Source organism: Carettochelys insculpta, chromosome 1 (genome assembly GCF_033958435.1).
Source record: "Carettochelys insculpta isolate YL-2023 chromosome 1, ASM3395843v1, whole genome shotgun sequence".
Taxonomy (NCBI): domain Eukaryota; kingdom Metazoa; phylum Chordata; order Testudines; family Carettochelyidae; genus Carettochelys; species Carettochelys insculpta.
Window position 1 is genome coordinate 248,119,506 of NC_134137.1, and position 15,760 is coordinate 248,135,265.

The window sequence follows — 15,760 nt, forward strand, 5'->3', positions numbered from 1 at the left end:
TATTCATTTAGATGATTTTCTCTTGTTATTTTTTGTTCTTTGTAAAATAAAATACATCTAAGAAAACTCACTCTTTTAAATCAACTTTTGAGTGTTACGTATGGCAATTTTTCAGTATGAAAGCCTCCTCCCCACCCTGACCAGCATTTATGTGCTCCAAGCCCAAAAGTGTCCCCTAGCCAAATCAGTCTGGGAAATGCTGCTGTATACCAAGGAACAAAACAGGAGCTGAGGCAATTTTTTGAAATCAGAAAGACATTTACTAATACTGTGTACACCTATTTAAGTATGTAGTGAGTGGAGCCTAAAGAACGTGACAGGTTTTTTTAAACAATCTACTGTATGTGATAAATATATGGGGTAACTCCTTTGGCCTAGTAGGTTTAATATTAAAGAAAAAGATATTCAAGTCACAGATTGCTTTACTCTGATTTAATTATTTCAGATCCCAGATTGAATGGACCAAGAGATACATTATATCACAGTCCAAGCCGCCGTGTAAATAGCACTAAATTTTATTACATGACTGCTGAAGAATGTCTAAGTCAATTAAATAAGCTGACTGAAGGCTATGGGGTAAATAAATGCAACTGTTGATTACTTTTGACAATACAGCTAGTTATGTTGAAATATTTGTTGTTAAAAGATATTTTTAGTGGTATACTGTCAGAAGAGTGACTTTATCAAAACGATGCTGGGGTTCAATGTTTATTTTCTTTCATTGACCACCTCAGCAGACCTACTCAGTTCACAATTCAAAAGCTGATTTTTGAATTGCTACCCTGGTGAATTCTTTCTAGGATTGGAAACCTAAAATATTTTTTCTGACTCTTTCATTGTCACTCGTGATAAAAACTGTGAAACCAGAATCAGAACAGACATGTTGATGGCCCACCAAGGACAAAGTTCAGCTAAATCTTCCATATCTATATTGCATTAGCACTGGTACTAATTGGGGGGAAAAGCAGTTTTTATGTCCCTTTTTTTTCAGCTATTGCCCCAATTTAGAAAAATATTCATTTGAATTTCCAAAAAGTAGGTGGTTCTTTTGCACTTCTTATACATGCAAGTACCCTCTTTAGTGTGATTACTATCAGGAACAAAGATATGGATCCATGATGTCTAAAGATTTCAAAGAGCAATTCAGTGCCCTAAGCCAAGAAAGCAAATTTTTCCAGAGATGACACTGGTACAAATCCCGAGATCTTGGAAGAAAACACTGGTCATACAATGAATTGAAATCATACAGTTTATTATTAAAATGAATTTATGAAAAGTGCCCCTGTGGAATAGGAACCCCCCCTCATCATTATTGGCTGGTGCACTGACCAGTGGCAACACCTTTGTTAGGACTTGATGCAGTCAAGAGCTGGCTACTGCCATGAAAGGAACGTCGGGCTATTCTCATAGCTTGCCAATGTGTATAGACAGAGTATTGTGACAACACAGAACTACTGGGACAAATCAGATTTTCTGCTGATTTATGTATAGGCATAAAACAATGGAGCTGTGCTCATTTACACCATCCTCAAGTGAGTCTAGTAAGGAGGTGTTGCAGGTGTTGTATACCATCAAACTGCCTTACCATATTTTTTCCTGTTGCAAAATAAAGCTATAATAAATATTCAGTGCTTGTATTTTGAAATGTGTAACTAATGTATTTTATCTGAAAGTTCAAACATTATTAAATGTTAAATATTCTTTATTAGGATATCTACTCTGCTTTCCGTAAAGCAGATAGTAACCATGATGGTATCATCAGCATGCTTGATTTTCGACGTCTTCTGGAGGGCTTTGTGTTCATCCTCAGAGATAAAGAGTTCTCACGCCTACTTGACATATTGGGCATGAACCTAAACTCCACATTAAATTACCAGGAATTCCTTCAACTGTTCCAGACACAAGAAACTAAAGAGGCACATCCTTGGCTGAATCCATTTTACAAGTAAGAAGTAATGTTAACCAATGTTGATGTAGTATTTGTATTGATCTTATACCTTTATACATGTTAAAATCATAAAAAGTAGAGCTTTGAAGGGCCTAAAGAAGTCATCTAGTCCTCCCCAAATGCTGAGGCAGGGCCAGATGTACCTAGACTTTTGATCAGTTGTTTAGAGTTTGTTTAGTTATTGTCTAACCTGTGCTTTAAAATAGTGCAGCTGCTAAAACCTCCCTTGGAAACCTATTCTAGTTCTTAAATATCCACATACAGGTAAAACCTCTCTAGTCTGGCACCCTCAGGACCTGACTGGTGCTGAACCAGAGAGTTTGCCAAACCACAGGAGGTCAGTGTTGTCTAGCAGCATTACCAAAAGTTCCACTGTTTGCTGGGCTTTTAGAAGACATTTAGGGCAAATTAGAGCTAAATACCAGCACAGAAGACGAAGATAAAGGTAGTGCCAACATGTGAGGTTCTAGCAAATGGAGCAGTTCTTCATCAAGTGACTAAGTTCCAGTACTTGGGATCCTATATCACATCCGACGGTAGGTGTTTAACTGAAGTGAAATGCAGAATTGCTCAAGTGAAAGCAGCATTTCAGAAAACGAGAAGCATTCTCACAAACAGATCTTTATCATTGGAGATTAGGAAAAGAGTGCTGCAATATTATGTAGAACCAGTCCTCATGTATGGATGCAAATCATGGCCTATCAGTAAACAAGTTGAGAAGTACGTCGAAGCCACAGAAATGTGGTTTTTAAGAAGGATGTTGTGCATCTCATGGACGACCGAAAGGACGAATGAGTCTGTCTTAAATGAAGCCAACAGCAAAAGAACACTGTTAAATAGGATAAGAACAAGGCAGGCAAAATTTATAGGTCATATAATTTGAAAGTCTGCACTTGATAAATTTAGTGACAACAGGAAAGTATAATGGAAAGCGAGGACGAGGTAGATGACGTGAGAAAATATTGGATAGTATCACTTCATGGTTGCATTGCCCCAGTACTGTGGAGATGCTCCAGAGTACTCGTAATAGACAGGGGTGGAGGGCCATGATCGCCTATGCTAATCAGCATGGCATGAATGAATGAATGACCAGCACAGACTACTGAGATCCAGGACATGTGGCTGTAAACAAATTTAATGGGATCACAGAAAACTTGGCCACACCCATGATAAGTGGGTACTCAGCTAACTAAAATCATGGTGGGCCACAGAAGTTTCAGACCAGAGAGTGCTGAACTAGAGAAGTTCAACCTGTAGTTGGTGTTTGCTAATATCTAACCTAAATATCCTTTGTTGCAGATTAAGCTAATTATTTCTTGTGTATCCTTCAGTGTGGATGAAGATCACTGTCCTCTTTATAACAGCCCTTAACTTTTTTTCAAGACTGTTGTCTGGTCCCACCACAAGTTTTCTTTTCTCAAAATGAAACATCCCAAGTTTTTTAGCCTTTCTTCATAGGTCAGTTTTTCTAAACCTTTATCATTTTGGCTGCTGTCTTCTGGATTTTCTTCATTTTTTCCATATAATTTTGAAAGTGTGGTACCCAAAACAGCATTCAGTACTCTAAATGGGGCCTCACGAGTGCTGAGTAGAGTGGAACAATTATCTTGCCTGCCTTATGTCTGACAATCTGGTTAATATACCCCAGAATTATATTATCCTTTTTTTCCACCTGCCTCATATTGTTGGCCCATATTTATTTGTGATCCTGTACAATCCTCTGCTCTTTTTCTGCAATGTTACTGCCTAACCAGTTATTCCCTATTTTATAACCGTGTCTTTGATTTTTCCTTCTTAAGTACAATTTGTACTTGTCTGCATTAAATTTCTTCTTGTTGATTTCAGTCATTTTCCAATTTATCAAGGTCATTTTTAATTTTAATCCTTTCCTCCATATTGTGTGCAACCCCTTTCAGCTTGGTGTCATCGGCAAATTTTATAAATGAACTAACTGTCTGAATCATTAATGAAAATTTTGAATAGTATCAGACCCAGGATAGACTCTTATCAAACCCCACTAGTTCTTCAACTGCTGCCCCTGTGGGTGTATCCTCACACCAGCAATTGGAGATTTTTCCTAGCAATGCCTGTCCACACCACACATGTGCAGTATCCATCTTGTAGTGCCCCTGGTGTCTGTTGACAGCATGTGTGGCACAGCTCTCTTAGCTGCTTCTCTTCCATCCTCAGCAGCAGATGGAGCTCCTTGCAATTCTCACACCTTTCCCTGAAATGAGAGAAAACAAAGTAGCTTAACCTTAGCAATCCTTCCTCAATTTCCACCTGAACACTTTCCAACCAAAAAGAAAAAGAAAAAAGAAGCCCTTTTCCTTTCTCCCTTCGTTTGTTGATTTTCCTAACCTCAATTTTTAATTCCTTGGAGTGTACCTCAACCGCCTCAGAAAAGCTCCCCAGGGTTTATAAAGTGTTGCACTTTAGAGATGCAATATCTCTCTCTCCTGAACACTCCTCCTGTGCCAGATGCCTCCGGAGAGCCACATCCCACAGAAGTGCTCCCACTGCAACAACCTGAAGCCAGGGCCAGGGGAGACAGAGAACTACTTCTTCAAATAATCTTTTTGGAAAAATCATTGCAGCCCACAGAGGACTGTGCTACCATAGAAAGCCACAGAAAGATAAGGCTCAGACTTCCACTTGTTCTAGGAAGTGAGCCTCATCATCTTCAGACCAGGACTCTCACAAGTCAAGAGCTTCTCCAACTAGATTTCTGCCCTTTGTGTTGAGCTCCTCCAGAGCCAGGACTGCTGACAAACAGGGCACCTCCAGTACCACCTTGGTGCAGACACCAACAGCACGCTAATGTGCCAATTTGGAGCCAAAACACAATGTCTCTACAATGGCACCACCAATGCTGATGCAGGACTTGGCACAGAAACCTTCATGCACAGCTATGCTACCACGAGCAGCACCAACACATAAGGCACAACCAGCACCAGCTGACATCAATAAAGGCGGAAGAAAACATAGGGGTTGGAGACCGATCCTCAGTCTCAGAAGTCTCAACCAGTTCATATGCAATCAATATGGTCACTCTAACCATCATTACACTGACACTAAGGGAGACTGGTTCTCAGCCCTTGCCCTTTGAGATGCATATTTCTATGCCACAATCCACCCAGCTCACAGACAGTTCCTACACTCCCAGTGGGCTCCAAACACTACCAGTATCGGTTGCTACCATTTGGCTTTTTCACAGCCCCAGGAGACTTGTGAAAGGTACTGGTTGTGGACACAGCACATCTACAATGACAAGGAGTAATAATATACCTCATCTTCTATCTTACTGACCTCCCTTTGAAGGGGGTTGTGTACAAAGAAACACTAAACATGGTGCAAACAACAATAGCTCTATACCAGCACTTAGACCTACAGATCAATTTTCAAAAATCACTTCCAGAATGGACTTGGAACCTAGAATTCATAGGAGCACATCTAGATTCTACACAAGCCAGAGTGCTGCTTCCCCAATGCTGATTCGACACACTTATCACAGTCCAATTCAGCCCCTTCCCCACCACAAAAACCTGCCTTCGAATCCTTCCACACATGGCAGCCACAACATATGTGGTGAGATATGCGACTCCACATGCAATGCCTCCAGGGCTGGCTTACTATAGCATACTCTCCACCCCATAATGGACTAAACAAAAACATGCCATTACTACAACATGTCTTCTACTCTCTACACTGGTGGACACAAAGTAAAATGTCATGCGGGGTATCCCTTCTCATCAGGATCCTCCAGTGAGTGTTATAAGTACAGATGCCTCCCTCATGGAATGGGGACCTCATCTAGATGGCCATGCCGTCCAGGGCAAGTGGTCCCCTCAATAATCCCAGTTACCCATCAGCCTGGAAGAACTAAGAGCCATTATATGATGCCTGTTGCCATTTTTACCAATAATACAGAACACAACTTTACACATTCTCACAGACAACACATCACATATGTTCTACTTCAGCTGGCAGGGTGCAGCACAATTGCATTGCCTTTGTATGGAAACCCTCAAACTACAGAAGTGGTGCATCTGGCACAATGTTACACCTATGGCAGCCTGCCTACCAGGCTCCCAAAACACCGCTGCAGACAGGCTCAGCCACATTTCTTGGAACAACACAAGTGGGAGATGAATCCCACAGTCATTCAAACAATATTTCACGAGTGAAGATTAGTACATTGTCTCCCTGTAACCTGCATGAATTGCAAATACCATCAGTTCTGCTCCAGAGAGGGGTCCATCCCTGGGTCACTTGGACACACCTTTCTTATCATATGGAACACACCAGACCTATATACCTTCCCACCTATGCTGCTCATACCTGGAGTAATTCAAAAGATACACAAAGACCAAGTGGACATCATCCTCAAAGTACCAAGACAGTGGCCCAGACAGACTTGGTTCTCTTATCTCAAGCAACTGTCATTGTGCAGTCCTCACTACCACACTGTCTGGATCTCCTGTCACAATACTACGATTAGACACTGCATGCAAATCAAGTAACTCATCATCTCAAAGTTTGGTTGCTCAATGGTTCTGTTCAGGCAGAGTAAAACAAGTATTAATAAACAGCTGTTGCTCCACGAATAGAAAGACTTACCTATATAAATGGAAATAGTTCTCTGCATGGTGCTAGGAATAATGACAAACGCCAACTACTAGGGCACTTCTCTGCACCATACTAGAATATGTGCTGGAATTGAAAAAATCAGGTGTGTCTCTCAGCAATCTTAAGATCCATTTAGCTGCTATCACAAGTTTTCAAGTTTGCGCCACTACCCTCCATCCTCTCTTTTGCTTTGGAGTCCATATGTGGAGTTCCATGGTAGAGAAGAAACAGAGGGAACTGCGCCATATGCACAGTCAGTGGACACCAACAGCACCATGAGAGAGCTACTGCACATGCATGGCATGGCCAGGCACTGCTAGGAAAAATCTCCACCAGCATGAGGTTGTACCATCACCTAGAGTGGAGAACTCACAGGGACATGTGTCTTGAAGAATCATTGCTACTACAAAAGGTGTGTAACTTTTTATATATTTCCACTTTAACAGAAAAACACTGACAATTATTACTATTTGAAAAAATATAGTATGCAAGCTCCTATTAGATGGTACTGAAAAAAAATCAGTATATTAACATGTTCCTGCCACTTGTGGTTGGTTAAGTTCTATAAAGTCCTCATGATTCAGGACACAATTCAGCAAGGTACTGCATGTTCTTAATTGCTTGTGGATCTACTGACATGCTTAAAGTTAAGCATATGTGTAAGTGCAGTGCTGAACTGAGCCTTAGAGCCCAGTTACCCTGGACATCAAAGGTCAGATTCTGAGCTGCATCTTATTTACTCCGCAGAATAGGAGACACAGCCCAGGAGGGGCTAAAATCTGGTTAGATGCCCCCTCAGGGTTGTCCTAACTTAGCAGTACCTCAAGTGGCATCCTGTGCAGCCTCCTGGCAACCTATCATAGCCTGAATGCAGAGTATTCTGTTCTCATCTCTGGCATGCCTGTATGCCAAAGACTGCTTGAGGGGATGGGCAGAAGTCCACTTGGGAAATGCCCCGGCATGCCAGCCCAATTATGCTGCCAAAACATTGTAAATGGAATGGATCAGTTGTGGCACATTAGCCAAGTAAACAAGCTGTTGTGTGGCCGAGCATGAGTGCCATAGGGGAGCTACTGCAGCATCCGGAAGATGGCTTTTTCTTTCCCCTCTGAACAGTACAACTGTGTGTCTCAGAGATTTGACATTTTAAAAATTTGACTTTATCTTTAAAAATAAACAAGTTTCAGGCACTTAAGATTCCTTGTAAGTATTGAATTGTGAAGAAAATCCATCTTCAGTTTAACTACACAAAGATGAATTAATAAATGTAATGAGAAGACAGAGAAAAACCACCGTAGTTTCTGATCAGCAAGTCAGCTCTGCTGTGGATTTCAAAGCTATGGCATATACAAAGGCTTACTTCCCAGTTTTAATTTGTCTGCTGTAGAGCTACTGTTGGCTCTGACTTTACCATTATTATCAGCTACTTTTTTTTCTTAATTGTACAACTGGGATAATCAAGGACATCAGTTGAAAAGGAAGGAGGATTCTCAGAATCATTACTGGGATTCTGGTAACATGACAATTAATGTTTCCCTTTCATTTCATGTCAGTACTGGAATATGGTAGGTGTAGGTAAAAGATGCTCTTAGTTTCAATAGATTAGCAGCAACTGTTTATTAGCAATGGAGAGTGATACCATTTTCTTTCAGCAACTAGGAATGAGGCTAAGCCACCAAGGGGAGCTAGCGAACCAGGGACAGCAAACCGGAGTTTGTAGGAAGAAGTGCTAAAATAGCCACTATAGTAAGGAAGGGCTTCATCGCCTGTGCCAGCACTCATCCTGTGTCCACTACCTGTGCCTGTATCCAAACAGACAACCTACTGATGGATGTCTCCACCCAGATCCTGGTGTGGATTTGCAGAGACTGTGGCCTGTATTTCCCACTCACAGAAAACCTTTCTTTCTCTCTCAGCGGTCACTCGATAACGAGTAGGAGAGGTCCTGCCACAGTGCAGATAGAGAGGTGGAGAAGAAGAAAAAAGCATCAAAAACTGCCCTGTGCCCCTCCAACAGCTACTAACACCTGCTTTTCTGTGATAAGGTCTGTAGCTCCAGAGTTGGGCAGATCAGACATCAAGGGATTCACAAATAGGAGGGTGACATGAAGACAGAAAACCAGGCTTGGGGGGGGACCGTCCAATGTGAAAGGTGCCTGCTGGTGAAATCTTAGAGGAAGCAGGTGGGAGAGCTTTAGGAGAAGATGGCTACACTGAGGAGCATCCATGCCCATGAGGAATTCTATGAGTATTCATGTGGAGACATCCAAGGCTGAGGAAGCTATCCAGCTAAAAAGGATTTCTGTCACACCACTGGGGGAAAAGGAGATGGCTCTGTGACAGGGAAGAAACTGGCAACTGGTTACTTCTGGCAGCAAGCAGTGCTCCACCCCACTCACAACCCATCCACCATGGTGATGGAGAACTATTGTGTTGCTCTGGCAATGAGAGATGAGGAATAACCCCCTAAGATGGAGGAGGAGAAGACATATATCCCAGAATGTCCAGGATTTCTATGATAAGGAGCTCCCAATTAAGTCATAACTACCACTGATCTTAATAGGAATTTTGCTTAAGGATTTCAGAATTTAAAAAATAAAATCCCACAGGATGAAATCCTGACTCTATTAAAGCCAAAATTACTAGTGACTTCAGCGGTGTCAGGGGTTTCACTCAAAAGCTGGATCTTCACCTTATGTAATTTCACTTTGCCCTAAAGCAATAAACAATTTACACTTGAGGAGGAACTGACAAGTTTACGAAACAAGAAAATACCTATGTTAGTCCAGAAAAAATTGCTTTTATAAAGGAGTTATTTCATGTTTAGAAAGACGAATGTTAACTCACAACCAGTTTGCAAGAAAAATTTTTAAGCTGACTATCACACTTTGACCCTGATACTCACAACTCTGCAAACACTCATTTGTCCTGTAGTCCTCCTTGCCACATTCACACACAGCCAAATATAGCCCTGTTTAAAAGCATGCAGAGGGCGGGGGGGCGGGGCACAGAACAGGGCCCTGTGTAAGTGTTGGGATCCCAGAGCAGGAGCAGGGTGGGCACAGAGGAGGGCCCTGGGAGAGAGGATCTGAAGTAGAGCCTTGGGTATGTGCTGGGTGGGACTGGTCAAAGAGTAGGCAGTAGGTAGCAAAGCAGGGCCCCCAGCTAGTCTTGTGGAGGAAGTCACAGAGCAGAGCCTGGGAATGTGTTGGGTAGGATGGGCTCAGGGAAAAGAGCACTGGCCATATGTGCTTGGAGGATGGGGTCACAGCAGGGCCCCAGCATGGGTGTTGAGGATCATGGTGCACACTCCCCAGTGCTAGCGTTTGGAGCAGTCAGGGAGAAGGGCCGGGACACGAGGCTCAGGGAGCAGAGCTCCAGGCATGTGCATTGAAGCCTCAGGGGAAATGTAGTTGCTGTGAGCATGGCAGAGGGGCAGTGAGCCCGGGGACCCACTTGCTGCTGTTGGCTGGGTGTCCCGCGTGGCAAGGCAGTCTCCTCAGCGCAGCCAGAGACAGTTTGTCTCCTGCGAGCATGGACAAGCAGCGGCTGCAGGAAGGGACAGGCTGCTCCAGCAACCCTTGTGCCCTCTGCTGCAGCTCAGCACGTCTGAGCAGCCCCCACTGCTGTCCCCACAGCTCAGAGGAGCGTGGTTGCTCAGGGGGCGCCGCTTGTGTTTGCTCTTCTAGCCGCCTCTCAGCTGGGACCCACCCCAGCTGCCCTCGAGGCTGACAGAGATAAACACTTTGCAGCAGCAGTGGCACAGCCTCCATGGGGCAGGGCAGTGGGGGCTCCTCTGGCAGGCTAAAACACAGGAAGGGCAGGAGAGGGCCTTTCATTGATGTCTTTTGATTGGTGTCTCCACGCACTCCCTCCACCCACTGAAGGTCAGTGAGTAAATCAGTGTGGGGCTGTAGTGAGGAAGGGCCACTAGGGAGCTCTAGGGTTGGAGGGGTGTGGAGCTGCTGTACTGGGGAGCTACTGGGGTAGGAGAGGCGGGGAAAGGCTCCTGCCGTGTGCCAAAGAAAATGGGCTCGTGTGCCAAGAGAGGCACGAGTGCTGGAGGTTGCCGACTCCTGACTTAGACTTTAGTAAGGCTTTTGATACAGTCTCACATGATCTTCTCATTAACAAACTAGGCAAATACAATCTCGATGAAACTAGTATAAGTAGGATATGTAACTGGTTAGATAGCCATTCCCAAAAAGTAGTTATCCGTGGTTCACAGTCATGCTGCATGAACGTAATGAGAGGAGTTCCAAGGAATAATTTCTGGGTCTGGTTCTATTCAATATCTTCATCAGTGATTTAGTTATTGGCATAGAGAGTACACTTATGAAGTTTGTAGATGATACCGAGATGGGAGGAGTTGGAGCATAGGATTATAATTTGAAATGATCTGGAGAAACTGGAGAAATTATCTGAGGTAAATAGGATGACATTCAACACAGACAAATGCAAAGTACTCCACTTAGGAAGGCCCATATACCAAATGTAAAATGACTGTCCAGGAAGGAATACTGAAAAAAGTGATGTAGGGGTCATAGCAGACCACAAGTTAAATATGATTAAACAGCATAACAATGTTGCATAAGAAGCAAACGTTACTCTGGGATGCCTTAACAGGAATGTTGTGAGCAAGACACGAGAAGTAACTCCAAGCTGGTTAGGCCTCAGCTGGAGTATAGGTTTTGGGTGCCATATTTCAGTTAAGATGTGGCCAAACTGGAGAAAGTTCAGAGAAGAGAGAGAGAAAAAAAAAGATTAAAGGTCCTGTAACCCTCCTTTAGGTCAGAATCCTCTCTTGCTCCTGCCCTCAGCAAAATGTCTTAGATAATTGTTTCCAACCCATAGGAGCTGAGAGATTTAGCTGGAGGCAGGGACAGCACCCAAAGCTCTCCCCACTCTGCAGGCCTAGGAGCTGAGTGCAGGCCAGATTGAAAGGCTGGGTCTGGCCTGTGGGTCATATCTTGCCCGCACCTGGTTTAGGGAGATTGTGGAACCTCCATCACTGGAGATTTTGAAAAGCAGTTTAGACATATACTTGTGAGGGCTAACCTAGTTGGTGCTTGCTCCTGCTGTGAGTACAGAGCACTGGACCTGATGACCTCACAAGGTTCCTTCCTATCCTATGAATCAATGTATCATATGATAATACGATTTCAAAATGCCAGCAATAAAAAAATCTAACTGTTGACACAACCTCATTGGAGATGATGTAAAAATACTTTGAAACTTTCCAGTTAACTCTTTATATCTTTTAGTTGGTCAGTAATTTCATATAATTGAAATCCAGTGACCAGTGGTGTGGACTAGAGTGTTATGGAAGTCTGTCTCCCTAAAGCTACCGGCATTTCAGAATGAGTGGGCCAAGCTCTGTTCTAAACTACGGATGAAAAAGAGGAATACCTTTACTGGTACTAAATTGTTTTTGTTTCTAAGACAGTTTACATTTCCTTCTAGCTGTATAAATGACCCATGTTTGCTATTAAATCTGCAGGCAAGTTGAACAGCACTGATCTGAAAATAAACAGGGAATTACAAAATTTAAGACATCTACCCTAACTTGCAGCTGGGGAAATAAGGCAGTATTTAAAGAATTAAGTTTACACAGATGTGAAATAATAGACTTTAAGGGTTTCTTAGAAACAAAAACAAAAAATAAAAAAAAAACCTTCACAACCTTGTGAGAGATTAAAGATTCTATTAACAGTTATTATTGGAAGGAAATAGTGAGAGAGGCATCAGACACCAACGGGCGCTGAGCCCATGGTTATTGATGATGATGATGATGATGATTTTATTTTTCTTTCTGAGACCAAAACAGACAACAACGGATGCAGAACTAGCTTGTGATCAGGCTCATTACTATCTTGTTATCAAAGCACAAACCAGATGGCATGACCTAGCAAGGGTAAGGAAAACATTTTCATTAAATAAACAAGCTGCACTAATGGATTTCAGAACATTATGCAATGTTATTCTTCAGATTATATAAATATTCAGAAAGGCATTTGCAAACTAGCTCATTAATGATAAAAACTTATCATATGTATAAACCAAAACTTCTGAGTATTTGATTTTTAAAATTTAATTATTTAATAGTTTGTCTTAGAATTGTTTCTAAAATTTCTTTCTATTATTATTGTTATTTATGATTACTTATTATTAAATATGCATATGCTGATACTATCAAGAGGTCCCAGTCACAGATAAAGGGATCCATTGTGGTAGGCATTGCACACACACACACACACACACACACAGAATTTACACTGCAATATGCAGTCCTTATTGATAGAGCCGTGCAAATCTATAGATATCTGCTTTACACCTATGGGTGTGAATTTGTGCCCATCATTTTCACAGATTGCACGATGGATACAGATACAAGTGTTGTATCTAGAATCCCACCGATTTGCAGATGTCTGTTTTATAGTTGCCTGTATTGGCCAGATGCGGCTGTAGATATCCATTAATCATTTTTGTGAATTCAGATACAGATTTTTAGTCCATGTGATGCTACTCATTAAGGCAATTAGACTGTGCCAAAATACCAATAATTATATAAACTTATACACAATCTTAATAAAAACTAAATAACTAATATTTCATGTATCAGAATAGTCAAATAGTCATTGTATCCTCTGAAGATAGGGGAGGGCAGTGTAGTAATGGATTGAGAAAAAACGAATGGGGAGAGCAAACTTCATTACTTTGTTATGAAATTTCAATAAATATGTCCAAACTTCTGCTCCTTAAATTCTGCAAGATGATCATGTACAGTAGCAAGGAAAAAATGCTTCCTTTTAGTTTATGGCACAGTAAGCCAGAGCCAACATCTGCAGAATTGGACACCTCAGTGTGGATTTTCAGCCTGTACTTTCCACCTTTGTATGTCAAGATTCATGCATGCCCATACCTGGATGCATGTCTTTAATGCTCAAATCCCAGTCTACACACTGATAGAAGTTTCATATGTAAGGCACATGACCAGCCCAAGTATGGGTTACTCCACTATGAGATCCATGCACATTGTGAAGGCTAATAATCAGCCCCAAAACTTTTTAAAATTGGAATTCATCTTCATATGATTTTCATTCTTTTCTAATTCCTGTTATTCCTTATGCTTATAAAGAGATCAAGTATTTTGTAAAGCCTCTTTTAATAGTTTCTAAAATTCTAGACTTTCCGTGAATTTGATAGTGAAGGCAATGGCATTGTGCAGCCAGAGGATTTGAGAGCTGTCTTGTTCAGATTTGCCATTCCAATTACCCCAAAAGAATTTGAAAAGCTTTGGGCAAGGTAAGGTCTCTCTAAACATTACTTGTTCAGCAAAAACATATCTATATAACCTGATACAGAAGTCTTATTGAGTACAGCGAATTACATTTCTTTATTTTATAAGGGAAATTTATTTGATTATGTTTATATGGGCTCATCATGATACCATGTTCCAGAAGATGGGCTTTTATCAGACTGAGATCACTATTACAATTAGTACATGCCTAATCAGTTCTTAATAAAGTCAGCGAGTCTAATTTCTGTTTGATGCAATGGTTTTGCCTGTCCCCTTTAATTTAAGATACCCTTTCATCTCTGATGATAACTAGGGTCACAAGTGAAGTAAATTTGGTGTTCTGGGGGGAGCTTATGTACACAGATGCCCACCAGTTCTCTCTAGTTGTCAGTTAGTGGCAAAGAGGCTCAGGTCTTTCTACAATCAGTGCTATCACAGCTACTTGTTTTCATGAGACTAAATTCACTCACAAAATTTTCAGCTTAAATAAAAATGATTCACTGGAAAGAAATATAATATGTAGCAGACACACAAAGAAAAGTAAGATTGTTTCATGCTGTGTAAAAATTGTGAGTAATACCATGATACGTTTTTATAGACAAGTAATTTGTTGTGAAGAGGGAAAAAAACACTAGCCCTATGTCAGCTGAGAGTATTTGTACTATAAATTGTGTCTGGAACAGGAGAAGAATGTCAGTTTCATGTGGCATTGTATAAAATCCACCTTCATTATAAGTCTTTAAAGAAAACAGATTCTCTATGGCAAAAGGCTCAGGTGTATAGTGTCTTGGTTTCAAACTGCATTAACTATATGGCTTATTTCCTAGCACTGATTCATCTCTGAATTATTTTCTACTCCATTGCATTTTACTTTCTATTCTTATTCCTTATGGATGTCATGCCACATGACAATGTGTACCTTCCATTCAGTCATCTGCTGCATGACTTCATTCCCAACCGCCACTCGTTTATAGGACATAAAATTTTTTATTTACCTTCTGTGACTGTATGTAGAATAAGGGAATTGGAATAACAATTAAGCCTAAATTAGGCCTTTCTCTACATGGGTGCACTGGAGAAGGAAGGGGTTGCACAGAGCACACCTATAGCAAGGTCTCTATCCAAAAACACATTTTCAAGAATGGCCTCTAATTTTAATTACCCCTCTTTTGAGTGCCCAGCTTGACATTTAAGCTGTGTCTATATGAGCCCCTTTCTTTGGGAAGGGGCATGTTAATGAACGAGTTTGAAAGATGCATATACAGTGCCTCATTAGCATAATGGTGGTGTGGCAATTCGAAAGTGCCACTTTCGAATTGCGCACTGCCCATGGAGACAGGGGCCTTTCTAAAGGACCCTCCAGTCTTCGAAAGCCCCTTCTTCCTATCTGGAAGGGGCTCGCGTAGACACAGCTTTAGGGTCTGATTTTTAGAAATGTAACAACTCTGACTGAAATCAGTGTTCAGCACCTCTTGAAAATCAACCTCTCTGGCTATGTCTACACTTGCTCCCTCCTTCAAATTTTGGGGAGTAAAGGCACTTTGAAGTAGCGCAGGCTTTGACACTTCAAAGTTGCTGCAGGGGATAATTTGCCTAATGAAGTGCTGCATATGCATCACAGCACTTCATTAGTAGTCTCCCATCACCTGATTACCATGCCTTCTTCGAAGGAGGGGGCAAGCGTAGACACAGCCTCTGTGTCTCATAAGGCACCAATAGGTAAAAAATAGTATGTTCTTCATGTAGCATAATCAAAAGCACTTAAGGATTTGTCTACACTGGATAAAAACCCTGAGGGAGTGAGTCTCAGAGCCTGAGTCAACTGATTTACACTAGTGGGTGTCAGAGTCCAGGGCTAAAAATAGTAGTATAGTTGTGTAAAT

At 41.6% G+C, this 15,760-nt stretch overlaps 1 protein-coding gene across 1 annotated transcript in view; it reads left to right on the forward strand.

Moving 5' to 3' along the window:
• EFCAB6 (EF-hand calcium binding domain 6) overlaps nt 1-15,760 on the forward strand; it is a 193,973-nt gene that overhangs the window by 129,970 nt on the left and 48,243 nt on the right. The window contains 4 exon segments of the mRNA XM_074983707.1: nt 446-576; nt 1,710-1,945; nt 12,395-12,491; nt 13,764-13,882. Coding sequence (XP_074839808.1) covers nt 446-576; nt 1,710-1,945; nt 12,395-12,491; nt 13,764-13,882 — 583 coding nt within the window.